This window comes from Chaetura pelagica, unplaced genomic scaffold (genome assembly GCF_000747805.2).
Source record: "Chaetura pelagica isolate M959 unplaced genomic scaffold, ChaPel_1.0 scaffold526, whole genome shotgun sequence".
NCBI classification, from domain to species: domain Eukaryota; kingdom Metazoa; phylum Chordata; class Aves; order Apodiformes; family Apodidae; genus Chaetura; species Chaetura pelagica.
In genome coordinates this window covers 260,962-276,084 of record NW_009953500.1, presented here as the reverse complement: position 1 = coordinate 276,084, position 15,123 = coordinate 260,962, and the positions used below count along the sequence as shown (strand labels likewise).

The window sequence follows — 15,123 nt, the reverse complement described above, 5'->3', positions numbered from 1 at the left end:
CCCCACATCTCAACCAAACTGTCAGCAAGAGATTCCCACACGTTGGGTTTTGAGAATAACTTGTCTGTGTCTGTGAGTGGGTATGAGACCACACAGTGAGGTGAACAGCTTGGCAAAACAAGTGCCATGTGTGGAGGGTGGCATCTGTAGGGCAGCTGACACTGGGGGAATGGGGGACTTTGAAAGATGTGTGTTATTGCCTGGAAAAGATGCAGTTATTAACTGACACTTGGGGTGGGACTGGGGAGCTTGTGTGAGACCCAGAAACCTGATGTTTTCTTGTTAGCATGGAGCTGACACCAGGGCACTTCACTGGGACTTAGCTGCCTTGGCTGTGTGGACAGTTTTTCAGTCAGTTTTCCCCTGCAGATTATTTTGGCATTATTTAACATATCCTAAGAGGTCACAGTGACCACCTGGAGCTAGAGGCCAGCCACCCAGCCAGCAGGGGAGGAGGCAGAATAGTTGGGGAATGCATCGTACCAATTCACCTGCTTGCTTTCTGCATTGATTCAGCATTTTGCTAGCAACAATCTCAGGGGCTGAGTGGGCACTGGACTCTGTCAGCCCAGGAGGTATCTCAGTCTCCAGTGACCTTTGAGATTTTCAGAAGGAGACATAAAGGCCAGACACCTGCCTGCTGTTGGATGTGTCTGCTTATTGCTCATCCAAAGCTCTTCCTTTGCACTCGCAGCCAGATTGGAGCGAGTTTCTGTGAGAGAAAACGTTCCTCCAGCACCTTGTACCAGCACAGGAAATTATTAAGTAAAAACTGTAGGTCTAAGCTGTGTTGCCCAGGAGATGACACTGTGTTCCTTTGGCTTGCAGGGGAAACTGGACGCGCTCTGGGTCTTGCTGCGGAAAGGCTACGACCGGGTGTCTGTGATGCGCCCACAGCCAGGAGAAAAGGTACTGTGCCTCTGAACACTGTGCTTGCAGCTAGTGGAAAATCAAAATGAAGTCACTCTAAAGTGGCTGCCCTCACATGCGGGGCCAAAGACTTACTCAGGACAGCTTGGAAACAAAACTTCAGTCGCATCTCTCAGCTTGGTGTGTAACTGCAGCTCATGCAGTTTAACTAATCCGGTTTCAAGTGTGAAAACTTGTCCAGGTGTAGAGCCAGAAATACCCATTGAAGAGCCTAGCACAGGCTTGCTCTTAGATGTTAAAGCTGCTTTCAATTAATTACATAGTTAATTCTAATGAGTAGTAGGAATATTTCTACATATTTTCCTCCATTAAAAACTTAGATTCTGGAATAACTCTCTGAACCTACACATAAATACAACTGTATTTTGCCATATAAATCCACACTTCATGGGCACTTTATTAAAGTCTGAGAATTAGGTTTAGACTGTTGTATGAGTGGGAGGGAGTATTCCCAAATATTTCTAGTTAAAAACTGGGTTCATGCAAATCTCTATACATGAATGTGTGCTGATGGCTGGAAACAGAAGCCATTGAAGGGAAAGGACGAATGTCACTTACAGGAATGACACTGTCTATGACAGCAGGAGACTGTGGAGCTACTTCTCATCTCTAAAGTGCTGTTCTCTCATCTCCAAGGTATTAATCTCCTCCTTTTCAGTGGAATTAAATATCTGGATGTACCCTAAATAATTTCAAGACAGCTATCCTGATCTATCTCTAGAGGGACGTACCTGGGCACTGAAGTGGCCAACACACACTCTGGTGCTGTGTTCAGCTCTAAGCACCACGTGCAGCTGGGCAGGGAGCAGGAGAGCTGCACCCAAGCTCTGCACATTTAGTTTGTGTTCAAGATGCACAACAGGGATGAGCTGAAATCCCTGGGGTGGCCATAAGACATCCCTTGACTCCTTGCAACTTAGATGGTTACAGCCAGTTGCCCAGGGCTGTTCCCAATCCGGGGATGCAGAATCAACATCTCTCTGGCCCCCTGTCCACACTCACCTGTGAAAAATGTTAGTTATATTGAAGTCTGATGCAGTTGGTTTATGCAAATCTGACATCAACCAACAGAGCAGCTTGGAGTTGCTCCAAGAATGTATTTGGCCCAAAGTGGAGGTAACTCTGCAGCACTGGCTTTCAAGTTCACCAGTGTAATTTTTTTGATGAAGAATTGTAGTTCTGTAACATCTGGCTCCCTGTAAGGTTTTCCAGTGAATGGAAACCTTTCCACTGAACGTTTGTGAATAAAAAGATTTAATACCTTATTCCTTCAGATTTGGTAAAATATGTTCCCTGAGTGTGATGCTCATTTCTGGGAGAACAGATCATAACATGCAGATTGCTGATGTCTGGCAGTTTTCCCACAGAAATCAGAGTTTGAAGAATTTATTTGCTGAATAGTTTTTTTCACTTGACAAGCTAAGATAATTCACATGGCACTTGCATTTTAAAAAATCCAGAGCTGTTTAACTGAACCTGATACAGTTAGCAGCAGTTCCTGGTAGTGCAGCTGCCAGCAGGCCCCATCCCTTTTTGGTGAAGTACCCCTGAAACCAGCAGTTCTGTGTCCTGTCAGCATAAGCAGCAGCGGAATTAGCTCATCCAGGTGGGACATGATCCAGCCTCCAAGAAAATGAAGCTCTTTCTGATTCTCCTGGGCTATAAAGTGTTCCTGACTTGGATGCAGGTTTTATTTAGTGGGAGAGACACTGGCTGAAAATGCACCCAGGCTCATAGCTGCTAAAATACCTGTTTCCCTCCAGCTGACTCCTGGAAGACTTGCAAATGTTTGGGTGCTTTCCTGTGTAGATATGAAGGGCCCTGTGTGAGCTTAGACTGCTCTTAGAACATTTGTTTTCCCTTGTGTAAACAAAACTATGAGCCCTGAGTGCTTGTCATCTTTGAATAACCATGTGTGATCCACTTGATGTTTTTAATCACTTTCAGACTGAAGTTTTTGTTTAATCCTTTACAGTAGTGACATAGCTACCAGGTGATGTCACTCCTGGCAGGCAAAACCAAGATGAGAACTGACTGTAAAACACTGACATGACATTCATTAGTTTACACAGCTGAAATGGCAGAATTAGGCAGGGTTTTCCCCTGCCCTCCAGGAATGTGGAGGTTGTTTCCCTACTTCAGATTTAGAGTTGGGAGAATAATCAGCTTTCAAGCACTGGGTTCAGCTTTGAGATTTCTGAGCCATCTCCCATCTTGCTGTAGACATTTCTCATGATTTGGATGCTGCTTATAGGCTGTCAAACCTCCTTTGTAGACATGGGATTGTACCAGTGTTACAAAGATTGGCTTCTGTGTAAAGGAGAAGGAAGAAATGAGACAATATCACTGTTAGGTGAATGATTGCAACCCACCAACTGTGCCTTGGGAGAAAAATCAGTCAAAAAGAAAAGCAAGAGGTTGCAATAATCATTGCAAAAGTTGCACCTCACAAAAATAAGGTGACTCTGAGCCCTATTTGATCCCTGCCAATCTCCCTCTGTTCTTCTCTCTGCCCCATGAAATGCATGTCCAAACCTGAGGATACAAAGGCTACATGTTTCAGGCTACCTTAAGGTTAGTGGCTTCTCTAAGGTCAGCAGACATCAAATACTATCTTAGAAAACACATCAGTGTGTGGGTGTGATTGGAAATCCAGTGGGAAGATCAGTGCTCAATTGATGGGAGTGGCAGCATGGAAACATTTCTCAGTGATGAGTGCAGCTCAGTGCAGATAGTCCTGAGTCAGTGTGAACACTTTGCTTTCCTTGCAAGAAAAACTATCAAGGAAAAGGAGAAATTCCCCAGAAAATATTTTTTTTAACTAAACCTGTGTCTGCAGGACAGTGTTGCAAAATAAAATAATTCAATGTATTGCCCTGGAATGATGGGAAATTTCTACCTGTGCAAACAACTATGTGGCCAGAATGCCCTGCCTGGGAAGTCAAGACTGGTTTTGATGAGCTTGGATCCAATCCTTACCATTAGCTTGGAGACCTTTCACCAGTATCACAATGAGAGGGCCTCTGGGTTGCTTATAAACACAGCTCTTCCTCTGAAGTGGTGTTTGTTGATGGAAGTTTACCTGGTGTCACCCAGAGGAGTCTCAGACTAACCAGCCCAGTCTCAATCAAACTGAGCAGCCACTCAGGGGAAACTCCAGGACACAAACTGAATAAATACTCCAGCGTTCCTCAGCAGCAAGCTGGCCTGCCCGTGCTGCCTGCAGACTGCCAGCTGCAACTGGAGATGCCCTGGGAATGGGAGAACCAGTGATTAGCAAGGAATCCTGCAGTACCAGCACCCTCAAATGGAGCCACCAGATAAAAAACCCACCACGTGGTGCGTTCTCAGGCTTGATAAGTATTCAAACCCTTGCAGGGAAAATTGATGGCTGGTGGAGAGATGCCTGAGATCTGAAGACAGGAGCCTTTGGCCATAGGATATTCACACAGAATCACAGACATGTTGAGGCTGGAAAAGACCTCTGAGACCATCAAGTCCAGCCTATGACCTAACACCACCACATGGGCTAGACCATGGCAATAAGTGCCACCTGGACACACTACTGGCTCATGTTCAACCAGTTGTCAACCAGTACTCCCAGGTCCCTCTCTGCTGGGCCTCTCTCCAGCCCCTATTCCCCAGCCTGTGGTGCTGCAGGGGGTTATAGCGGCCAAAGTGCACTTGGTCCTGTTGAACCTCAGCTCATCAATTCAGCCTGTCCAGGTCCCTCTGCTGAGCCTTCCTACCCACCTCTTGTTGTCCAGAAACATTTAACCCTGTATCCAGCACTGACTAGTCAAGTTATTTCTATAACTTTACCTTTTGCAGTGAAGAAACACTCCTAGTGTCAGGCACCTCACCCTTGATTCAGGGGTTCAGGGCACAACCAGACAAGAGGCAAAGAGAAGGGATTATGTGAGGTCACACAAAGGAGGAGGGATGGAATCTAAGCTTCAGTCCCCACATTATCCACTGCTATGTATATAAATTGCAAATTTATTAGTCACTGGCCTGAACCAACATCTTGTAACAAACTAATGTGAACTTCAGGGCAGGGGATGTCTCTACAATTGCTGTGGTAACTAGGAGGCTGCTTGGGCTGGAGCAGATAATCAGCACCAATTACTCAACAGTGTTTGAAGCTGAATCCATGTTCCATTCTAGGCAAGGGATCCTTCTGAACAGCTCAGCAAATGTGCTGGCAGCAGATAAAGTAGCTGATTATAGGAAGGGATTGCTTCTATATGAAAATGATGTAACCCTGGGATTAAGTCCAGTTCCTCTTCAGACTCCAAAGTAAACAGAGGTGCCTTTCAGTTATTTTGCATCTGGCTTCATTTAGTTTTTTGTGGGTTATGTTATCAGTGGGTGAATTAAGGTGCCCATCTGACAACATCAAGAGTCTGAAGTTTGCTTCCTTCCTTCTTCAAGAAAGAGAAGGAAGGAGGTACAAATTGATTTCAAAACAGCTCCTCCTTGTAGCTTTTAGGAAAGTCTTGTGAGGAGAAGCTGAGGGAGCTGGGGCTGTTCAGCCTGGAGACAAGGAGAATCAGGGGGGACCTTCTCACTCTCTCCAACCACCTGAAGGGAGGTTTAATCAGGGGGGTCAGGCTCTTCTCCCAGGCACCCAGTGACAGGATGAGAGGGCCAGGCCTGAAGCTGCTCCAAGGGAGGTTCAGGTTGGATATCAGGAAGCACTTTCTCATGGAGAGGGTGATCAGACACTGGAATGGACTTCCCAGGGAAGTGGTGAAGGAACCATCCCTGGAGGTGTTTAAGGAAAGGCTGCATGTGGAACTTTGTGCCGTGGTCTGGAGATGTGGTGGTGTCAGGTCATAGGCTGGACCTGATGATCTCAGAGATCTTTTCCAGCCTCAATAAGTCTGTGATTCTGTGCAGGATCCCCGCCATAGTGTGGCAGCAGCCTGAGCCAGAGTCTCACCTTGCTTTGACCCCACAAGAGCTCTGTGGAAGCAACAGGTCCTGACCAGCACGTTGTTGGATCTGCAGCACCAGCCTGTCCACATCTCCAGGGGAAACCAGGAAGCAAACTTCGGACTGGGTTGCAGGAGGCTTTTCAAATTGCATCTTCTATTCCAAAGGAAAAGAGAGGGATGTTCAGGACCTGGTTTGAATTGCACCCAGTGAGGCTGAGATGCACAAAAAGGTTGTGAAAGTCTTTTTTTTTTTTTTTTTGGAGTCAAACCTGGAAATGGTCTGAGGGCACCGACAGACACAGATGTTTCAAATAAGGCAAAGGAAGTCAGAGTCACATGGGATTCCTGTGGTCTTCTCACATTTTCAAGAGACTAGGTTTGCATTCTTGTCAGCATTAATGAGGTTATTTTTACATTGAAAACATCATCAGATAGGGTGATTTCTAAATATATATATTTCTAATACTTTATTGCATTTATAATGTACTAAGGGAGTGTTTATTTGTGCAAATTGCTCACTAAGCACAGGGTCCAAATAATAAGTGTCTCCTCAAAGTGTCAGTTGCATTTCCTTGATAAATATTGTTCTGTCAGGAATTTGGAGGGAGGTTGTTAATAGTGTTTCAAGCTCAGACTTGGCCAGGAACATCTCAGTTTGGGAGCAAATTATATTTTATACTTGCATTACATTAATTGCATTTTCATTTTATGCTTGTATAGGTAAATGCAGATACAGAAAGGTATAAACATGGAGAAAAAAAAGATAACAAAACCATGTATAATTATGTGTAAAGATGTATCCTACCTGAATTCAGGAAGATGCAGGGAGAGGAGCTTTTTCCAGAGCTAGTAGTTTTGCCAGTTTACTGGTGAGATCACATAAGCTCATGTCTTGTTAGATCTCTGTGATATAGTTCTAGTACAAGTTGTGGTTAGTTATGAGGTTGTTTCAGAAAACCATGAATCTCAGTGTGTGGGACAAGTCCCCCTGAGCTGAGTGGGCAATCAAGGTGTCTAAAAAACACAGAGGAGGAAAAAAGCAGCCTGGATCATTACAATATTATAGTAAAATTTCTTTCTCTGTCCATTCCTATGCTTTGAAAGACCTGAAATACCTTTAATCTGCTGCACTTACTGGAGTGTTTCACAGAGGAGATCAGCATTGGTGCTGGGCCATTTGAGGAATGTGAGTGTCTATTTCTGGCAAATTCAGACTCTCAGAAAACAAAGTCTCCTTTCCATGACTTCCCTTGTCTCGTGGAGAAAGCTGTGGAATTGCAAAGGTGTATCTGGGAAATAACTCCCCACACAGTGCTGAAATGGAAGGAAACAAAATCTAAACTAGCAGGGACAGTGCTGCCACAGGGCAGTTCCAGACAGATGCAGAGGGAGTCACTCAGACAATGTGGCAGTGCTGATTTATCTGAGTGCTAAACACTGGATCTGTACCAGCAGCTGGAGTAATCTGTTACTGTACTTCAAATCTTCCTTCAACCACAAGGAGTGACTCCTCTTGCTGCTTCATTCTCCCTCAGGACCTCTCCCATGCAGCTTCCACAGAAGGAGCAGTGCAGAGTTGCAGACAAAGTGGAGTCTGTGTGTGCATGCAGGTGTGTTGGGCCTGGAGCAGGCACTGCTGGAGGAGAGGGATTGTGCAAAACTCTTGCTGGGTCAGAGCAGTAGACTTCTGGACTAGTGGGACATGGGATTAGACCACCAGGTGTGTTTAGCTGTGCAAAACTTGCAGAGTATATTTTTGTTTGCCAGAGGGCAGGTGTCTGGGTGCAAGCACTTTGATGGTGATGTGGGTTTCTTCATCTACCTTTGTGCCATCTCCCCTCTTGATACAAAGGCAGGTGCTTGTTTCTACTCCCTCTTCTCATCCCATCTTCTCTAGCCCAAAGCACACAACTGCATTTTGCTCACCTGAGAAACTGTATGAACCAGCATTTGTCTGGATTTGAGTACAGCACTGAAGCCATCACAAGTGCTGAGCTTCACTGTCAAGTGTGCTTTGAATTAGTCTACCTAAGTCTTGACCTGAGATTTCCAGAGCAGTGAGGGACTGGGCAGGCTCTGTGCTCAGAGGATATTCCTGCGTGGGGCTCATGGAAAGGACAGCAGGTATAATGATCTGAGAAACAAAAAGGGTTCCTAGTTTGTTTTAAAGAGCAGAAGGCAAAACAAGCCAGTGGAACAGCATAGTTCAAACTTTCCTCTGCGTGGAGTGAGCAGTTCTGCAGCTGTGGGTGAGTGAAATAACCATTGGAATAAACCCTGTGCTGGAGCAGGGACAGTGCTGTGCTGTGGGGGCACACTCAGAGCCCAGGAGACTGGATGCAGAACAGTGTCTAGGTATATAAAATTTCACAGAAAACACTGCAAGTTTGTTATGTTGGTGCTTAGGTTCTTAGAAATCAGTAGAAGTGAAACTCCTCTAATAGAGAACAGGGGGTTGATGCAGAGAGATTTCCCTTGTGACAGAGTCTAGCAAACCCTTCCCTCCCATGCATGTTTCTTGCTGAGTGAGTGTTGATGTTGCATTTGTGTTGTGCTTCCTCCTGCAGCTTCCAGCAGTGGGCTGGATTTACTCTCCTTAACCTTATGGGAGAACGAGGTCATTGTTTCCTGTGGGATTTCAGTAAATTCCTAAAAATAAGCAGCAGCCCCGGCTGAAAAATCTGGACTGCGTCTGGGTTCATCTGCACAGAGAGCTTGTGAGGGGAACCCTGGGCCTTACAGCAGTGACCAGAGGAACCCAGGGACTTTCCAGGCATGCAAAACCACCCAGGAACAAAAGCACTGACAGGAGATGCTGCTTTACCTGCAGTCCAGGGCACAGAAAGAGATGACTTAAACCACAGCTAAATTCAAACCTTTGCTTCCCCTGCTCACGCCCCCATCCTGGGTGTGAAGGCATGTGCTACCTGACAGTATTCAAGAAACACCCTCAGGACATGGTGTGAACTTTGGGGTTGTCCTGTTCTGGAGTGGGAGTTAGACTTGGTGATCCAGGCTGTCCAAAGAGGTGGTTGAGCCACGATCCCTGGGGACATCTGAAAAGACAGATGTGGTGCCAGGGGACAGGTCTCAGTGGTAGATGCAGCAGAGTTAGGCTGGATGTGGTTGGACTCGATCTTGAAGGTCTTTTCCAACCAGAGTGATACTGTGATACCTGAAGGACCCTGGGCAGATATCCTGCACAAAGTGGAAGAAGAATCTAACAGCTTCAGATTGAAAAGTTAGGATGGAAGCTGTGGAGACAAAGGCACAGTGGATCAGTGGGACAGTCAGTAGAATGGCTCACACCACATCCATGTGTCATATAACAGACAGGCTGGGAGAAAGCTGGGGAGGGACTTTTGACAAGGACATGTATTGCTAGGACAAGGGGTGATGGCTTCAAACTGGAAGAGGGGAGATTGAGGTTGGACATCAGGAACAAATTCTTTAGTATGAGGGTGGTGAGAGCCTGACCCAGGTTGCCCAGGGAAGCTGTGGCTGCCCCATCCCTGGGGGTGTTGAAGGGCAGGTTGGATGGGGCTTGGAGCAGCCTGGGCTGGTGGGAGGTGTCCCTGCCCATGCAGGGGGTTGGATCTAGATGATCTTTCAGGTCCCTTGCAACTCAAACCATTCCATGATTGTGTGAAGCACAGTATTGGTAAAGCCACACAGAATCACACAGAATCACAGAATCTTAGGGGTTGGAAGGGACCTCAAAAGATCATCTAGTCCAACCCACCTGACAGAGCACCTCTCTGGTCAGCTCTCCCTAACATTACACAGTGTAAGTCCTTATACCTGCAGGGCCCTGCTTCCTGATCCATTTTTGTTAATACACATACAAGTTCCAAACACATACGTGGTATTTTGGAGGAGCCATAGACACGTGGAGCATGGCAAGGTGGGTGGCTGGTGTCACTCCAGCTGGCCTGGGCTGCTTTAGAGAATGCTGTTCTGCTGCCAGGGCTTCAGCTCTCCTCCTCCCCTCTGCTGAGATGGGTGTCCCACTGAAACCTGCAGGTGCTGTGTCTGCCACCCCTGCCAAGTCTTTTTCAAAAAGGACTGCAGGATTCTCCCAGTAGTGAAGAACTCTGTCCTGCATGTCCCTGCAAGTGGCAGGCACCTGTACTTGGTAAATCATAGCCTAAATCCCACCCTGTAACACCAGCAACTTAGCACAGGGAGCACAAAGGCAATTTTTTTCAGCCTTAGCACCAATGATTGGTTGTCAGCCCTTATGCACTGTCAATAAACCCAGGTGTCAGCAGGTTCATGTTGCTGGCACACAGCAATACTGTTCTTAACATAAGGCCGCAGTATTAGAGCTGTATCAAAAAAATACAGAAGGAATGTGACAGCCTGGGCCTTTGCTCAGAGTGCACAGATTCAATGAAAACATCCCCAGAGCCATAATTATTTGAACATAATTGGATACTGAGGAGAAAATTCTGCCACACAAACCTCCAGTGGGTTCAGTGAAAGCCATTAAATCTGTTTGATTATAAAATAGCCAAGATAAATGGTAATATGGGTAAGATTAGATATTAGTAATTAGCTATGAAGATCACAAAGCATATGAAAAAAATCTATCATCCTGGGAAGTCCTGAGTCCTCTCTTACTTAGACTTAGGAATCTATTTTAGAGATGAGGAAATACAATTGCAAGATGATTGCCTCATTTCACACCAGGCTGTTTCACAGTGTCATGAACAGAAACCTCCTGAAACAGAGAGCAGAAAGCAGGAGACACTATTTCAAATGCCCCTGCTTTAAGCACTAGACCACAATCCCTTTAAAGACCTGAGTAAAAATGAGCTGTGTGGACCCCCAAGTCACCCCCCACATAAATACACACTGTGCCACGTTGCTACTTGCTTGATGACTCTTTTTTCTGCAGATGTAGAACTGTTGTTTAACCCATGGTTGAGTCTAAGCTGGCAGGTTTCTGTTGATAGGCTGCAGAGCTTGAGAACAGAATTGTAACCTTCCCACACATACTGTTGCTGTGTGGTTTTCCATTATTAGCCATGGAAAAGTTAACCTAAACATTAGCTCTTTTTCCTGGAACTCACAGCTCCAAAGCCAAAAGCCCAATGATCTGCTCATCAGCTTGCAGGACGACCAAAGCACAGAACCATAGAATGGTGAAGGTTGGAAAGGACCTTAAAAATTATCAGGCTCATAAAGGGGAGCATCCCAGTCTTACCCAGAGAAAAATTTCCCCTAGGCAGAGTCAGAAGGTTATGCCTCTAGCAGAGACATCAGAGAACTGTCTCAGAAGCCAAGGTAGCTCTAGCAAACAGGGATTGAAGGGGTGGGAATTATTTCTCACTAAATACTGGTAGGACATCTTCAACAGCCAGTAATTCCCATCTCCTGGAGCCATTAGCACTGCCCTGCACAGAGTGGTTTTCCTGAGTCATGTAACGGGAAAACAGCCATTGGGTTGTGTTCTTCTCATGTTCACATCGTGGAGGATCCTGTCCTGAACCATGTCCTCCCTTGTTTGCCCAAAGGCAAATTGCACTCACAGAGATTCTCCCCAGATCCCTGATTTCTGGAAGAACAGATCCTGCAGGCTCTTCCCTTCTCTCCAGGGGGATGTTTACCACTACCCTTGATTAGTTGTTCCAGTTATTGCTGCCAAGAGGGTATTTTCTTTTCATTTGAAATTTTCTCTCTTTTCTCATACCCAATAGACTTTGTTGTTCAACCTGCAGATGAAAGATCACAACCCTGTGTGAGACACTGTCTTTGATGTGTCACTCTAGCATTTCTCCAAGACCAGCTACCTCTTTCCAGAGAGACAATGGGAAGAATGACCAGATCTTCCTGGAAATGACGCCCATCCCACAGCGTAAAGGAGCCAAAAGTTTCTCCTGCAAAAGTAATCAGGCCTGTTTGCTGACACACAAATGCCCACTCATCACTGGAGGAGCCACACTCCCCAGCTCTGGCATGGGCCAAAGATTGAGCTCATTCCCACACTCAAATTTGGCAAGGTAGAAGCCTGTATCATATTGTTTCCTTCTTTGTAGGAGTTTTTTATCTGAGTGTTTTCTTTTTCAGAAGGTTTTCCCCAACCAGTTCAACCCTGCATAATGTAGTTACAGACACCCAGAACCAGGGGCTGGCAGAGCAGTGGGTGTTATCTGGGTTCTGGTAGTTCTGAAGAACCAGGCACCGATGAAAAGTTATGAGTGAGCTTATGAGTAAGATTTCAACTGGAGGTTGAATTGGCAGAACCAGTTTGTGCTGTGGGGCCCTTAGATGCACAGTGCTATGGACAGAGGTGTATGTGAGCTTTACTCATAAGCCAACATGACTGAGCTGATACTCTAAATAAGCTCTTATTTCAAATTCTGTGAAGGATCTCTGAAAGCTGCAATACTTTGTGGTATTTAAAGTAGTTTCCTTTACAATGTCTACTGCTTGTGGGTTGTTGAACAGAACAGGATCATATAAACACAAATACAAACCATTGCTTTAACATCTGAATAGACAAAGGCATATCAAGACATCAAAGAGGTAGTTTTTTCTGCTTCTTTTTTTCCTTCTGAATTTAGCCAGGATGCTTTTCTGCAGTGTAGAAATATATATATAGTTGGAGTTCAGTGGCTGTGGGTAAGGTCACTTGTCACTAGTTTTGATGATCTGTTTACCATTCTCATTTGGGGTAAATCCCACCTCCTTACTGGCTTCAGAAGGAAGTGCCACTTTGTGCCAGTCTGTTCCTGGGAGTTGGAAAGTCAAACCCACCATGGCATGTAGTCCAGAGACCCAACAGAAAGTTCTGGATCTTTGTCACTCCACAGGACTTTTCACAAGGTGGTTTAAGGCCAACTGTAACAGTCCACAGTTTTCAGTGCTGCCTCTGCAATAAGAGACCAGGTTATCAGATCCCTATTGGAGTGATGATCTTGTCAATGGAAGTCTTCCTCTTCATGGTGGGAGAAAAAAGGTCAAGCCTCCAGTTTATTGTATCTGGAATGACCAAGGTGGCAGGGTTTTATGAGCAACGCCACCTTCTAGGGTCTATATTTAGCAATGAGACACAGATGGGAATGATTTTGTTGGGGTGATGTTTTATCACAAAATGAGACAGTTTTAGTAGTTGTTTGGTGAGTTAGATACAGAGGTAGCTGTATGAGTGTGCTTGCTGCAGGAGGCAGCAGTTCCTGGCATTGCCCAGCAGCCTCAGCACAGACTGATCTCATGGAGAGAGGCTGGCTAACGAAGCCCAGAAGCTAGTTAACAGTTCCTAAAACCATCTCCAGACACCCCTGAGTGATTTAAAAGGCAGCTGTCAGCTCAGGTCATGCAAGCAGGGATATTTTGAGCTCACAGAATCCTGCCACGTATTCTGGGAGTTACCTGGATGGGGGTTCAGAGCAGCAAAACCCCCAAGAACCCAAGAGCTCCTCAGCTGTTCCCAGCTGTTTGCAGTTCCCAAATGACAAAATGCTGGTGGGAAGCAGATATTGGTTATTCTCACACTGGCCTTTTCCCAGTATCACCTTTGTCTAGGCACAAAGGGATGCATTTTTGGAGAGAGGTTTTGTAAAGTACTCTCTGCAAAGACCACTTTCACAAGAGGGGATCCACACCACGTTGGCTACAGGCAGTTTTTCTCTGTAGCTGTCTGTACCAGTTGGCTCCCACAGGCTGTGGACAGGCAAACTGCCAGTTCACTGCCTTCCCCTCCCCGTGGGTCTCAGAGCTGCTGTCAGATCCACTGTGACTCTCCACTCTCTGTTCATCCTTCTGTCCACACTCCTCATGCTCACAGATGTTTGTGGAAGTTTCATGCCTGGACTGAGTTCAAACTGAGCACCCGAGATCTTCAGTAGGGAGGGTTTGGTTTGAAGAATGTGCTGTCCATTTCTCTCACCCATGGATGTGCTTTGCTTTTAAAGTAGCTGCAGTTTAGTGAATCATCTCTTTGCAGAAGGTACCAGTAGTACTCACATTTATTTAATATATTTAATATTTGCTTGTTACTCATTTGGCCAGTGTTTCATACAAGTTCCTGTGCATGCAACATCCTGTGCAAATCACAGGTTAATTTTTACTTCTTTTTTTTTTCTTCCTCTCTTTCTTTTCCTTTTTCTCTGTCTTTCTGTATTTCTTTTTATTTCTCTCTCACCAGGGTAAACCAGGCTATTGTTTATGGAAAGTTTGATTTACTAATGACCCATACAAAACAGCATTAAGAATCATATCTTTTCCAGTGCCTCAAGCCCAGCTCAGAAGCCAGTCCCAGTGTTTTATGATCTTAAAATGTTGATATTTTTCCAGGTATGAATTCCAGCTTGATAGCTAACCAAGAGAAACAGGAACATTTTTCATCTTCACTTCAGAACAATGTGCTCCATCTTCATGTGCTTCTTCTTAAAGAGGTGTCTTTTCAGTGCCATGGAGGGCATGACACTGCTCTGGGACCAGCTTCCCTTCCCTGAATTACGTTTCTGCTGTGTTGTGTGTGAGCCTCACCCTGAGCAGCCTGAGCCACAGAAGGCAGGGCTGAAATGAAACAAAGGAAAAAGCTTCCTCCTAGTTTGAGTCCTGCTGGGATGGGGGCTGGAGAGAGCTGGGTAGAGAAAAAAGAAATACTCTAGTGTCCCAAGAGAAGGGTCGATCCTCCCTGCAGCTGGATCCAGCATCCAGAATCCCAGGCAGTGTCTCAGTGCAGGTCCCTGCACACTGTGCTCTGAGTGACTGTCTCTCTCCCCCTTCATTTCCAGAGCCAGATAAAAGCAGAAAGGCAGGAGGAGGTGGGAAGTGGCTTGGGACTGTGGCTGTGAAGTTCTTAGGAAATGCCACAGCTTGGCTGAGGCATCTGCTGCCCTTTGCACCTCTGCTTGCCAGATCCACATCCAAGACACAAAACCTCCAGCTCACTCTCTCAGACACTCAGCAGCCACCACCACCCTGCACTGTGACCCCAGCAGCCTAATGTCCCCCTCACCCCACATCCCACCCTTCTCTTTCAACCCTGACAGCTCTCCTCAGTCAGCCAGATGTGAAGAACAAAAGGAGAAGTCTGGCTCAAGTGAGCAGCCCCCCCTCTGCTCAGAGGGTGAGGCCCATGGTCAGAGCAGACGAGCCCCCCATGGCTCCCTCCCCAGCACAGGGAGCTGCTGAAGGTGAAGGAGCAGGGCCACTCCGAGCACAACTCTCTAGAAAAAAAAAAAAAAAAAAACAGAAAAGGCAAGAGGGAATTGGCCCCCCTGGTTTTCCTGGGTCCACG

The 15,123-nt window shown here is 46.0% G+C and overlaps 1 protein-coding gene across 1 annotated transcript in view; it reads left to right on the top strand.

Annotated features, from left to right (window-relative positions):
* ANTXR1 (anthrax toxin receptor 1) overlaps positions 1–15,123 on the top strand; it is a 101,881-nt gene that overhangs the window by 77,722 nt on the left and 9,036 nt on the right. Inside the window, exon 17 of the mRNA XM_009999354.1 lies at positions 829–909. Coding sequence (XP_009997656.1) covers positions 829–909 — 81 coding nt within the window. The remainder of the gene's footprint in view (positions 1–828; positions 910–15,123) is intronic.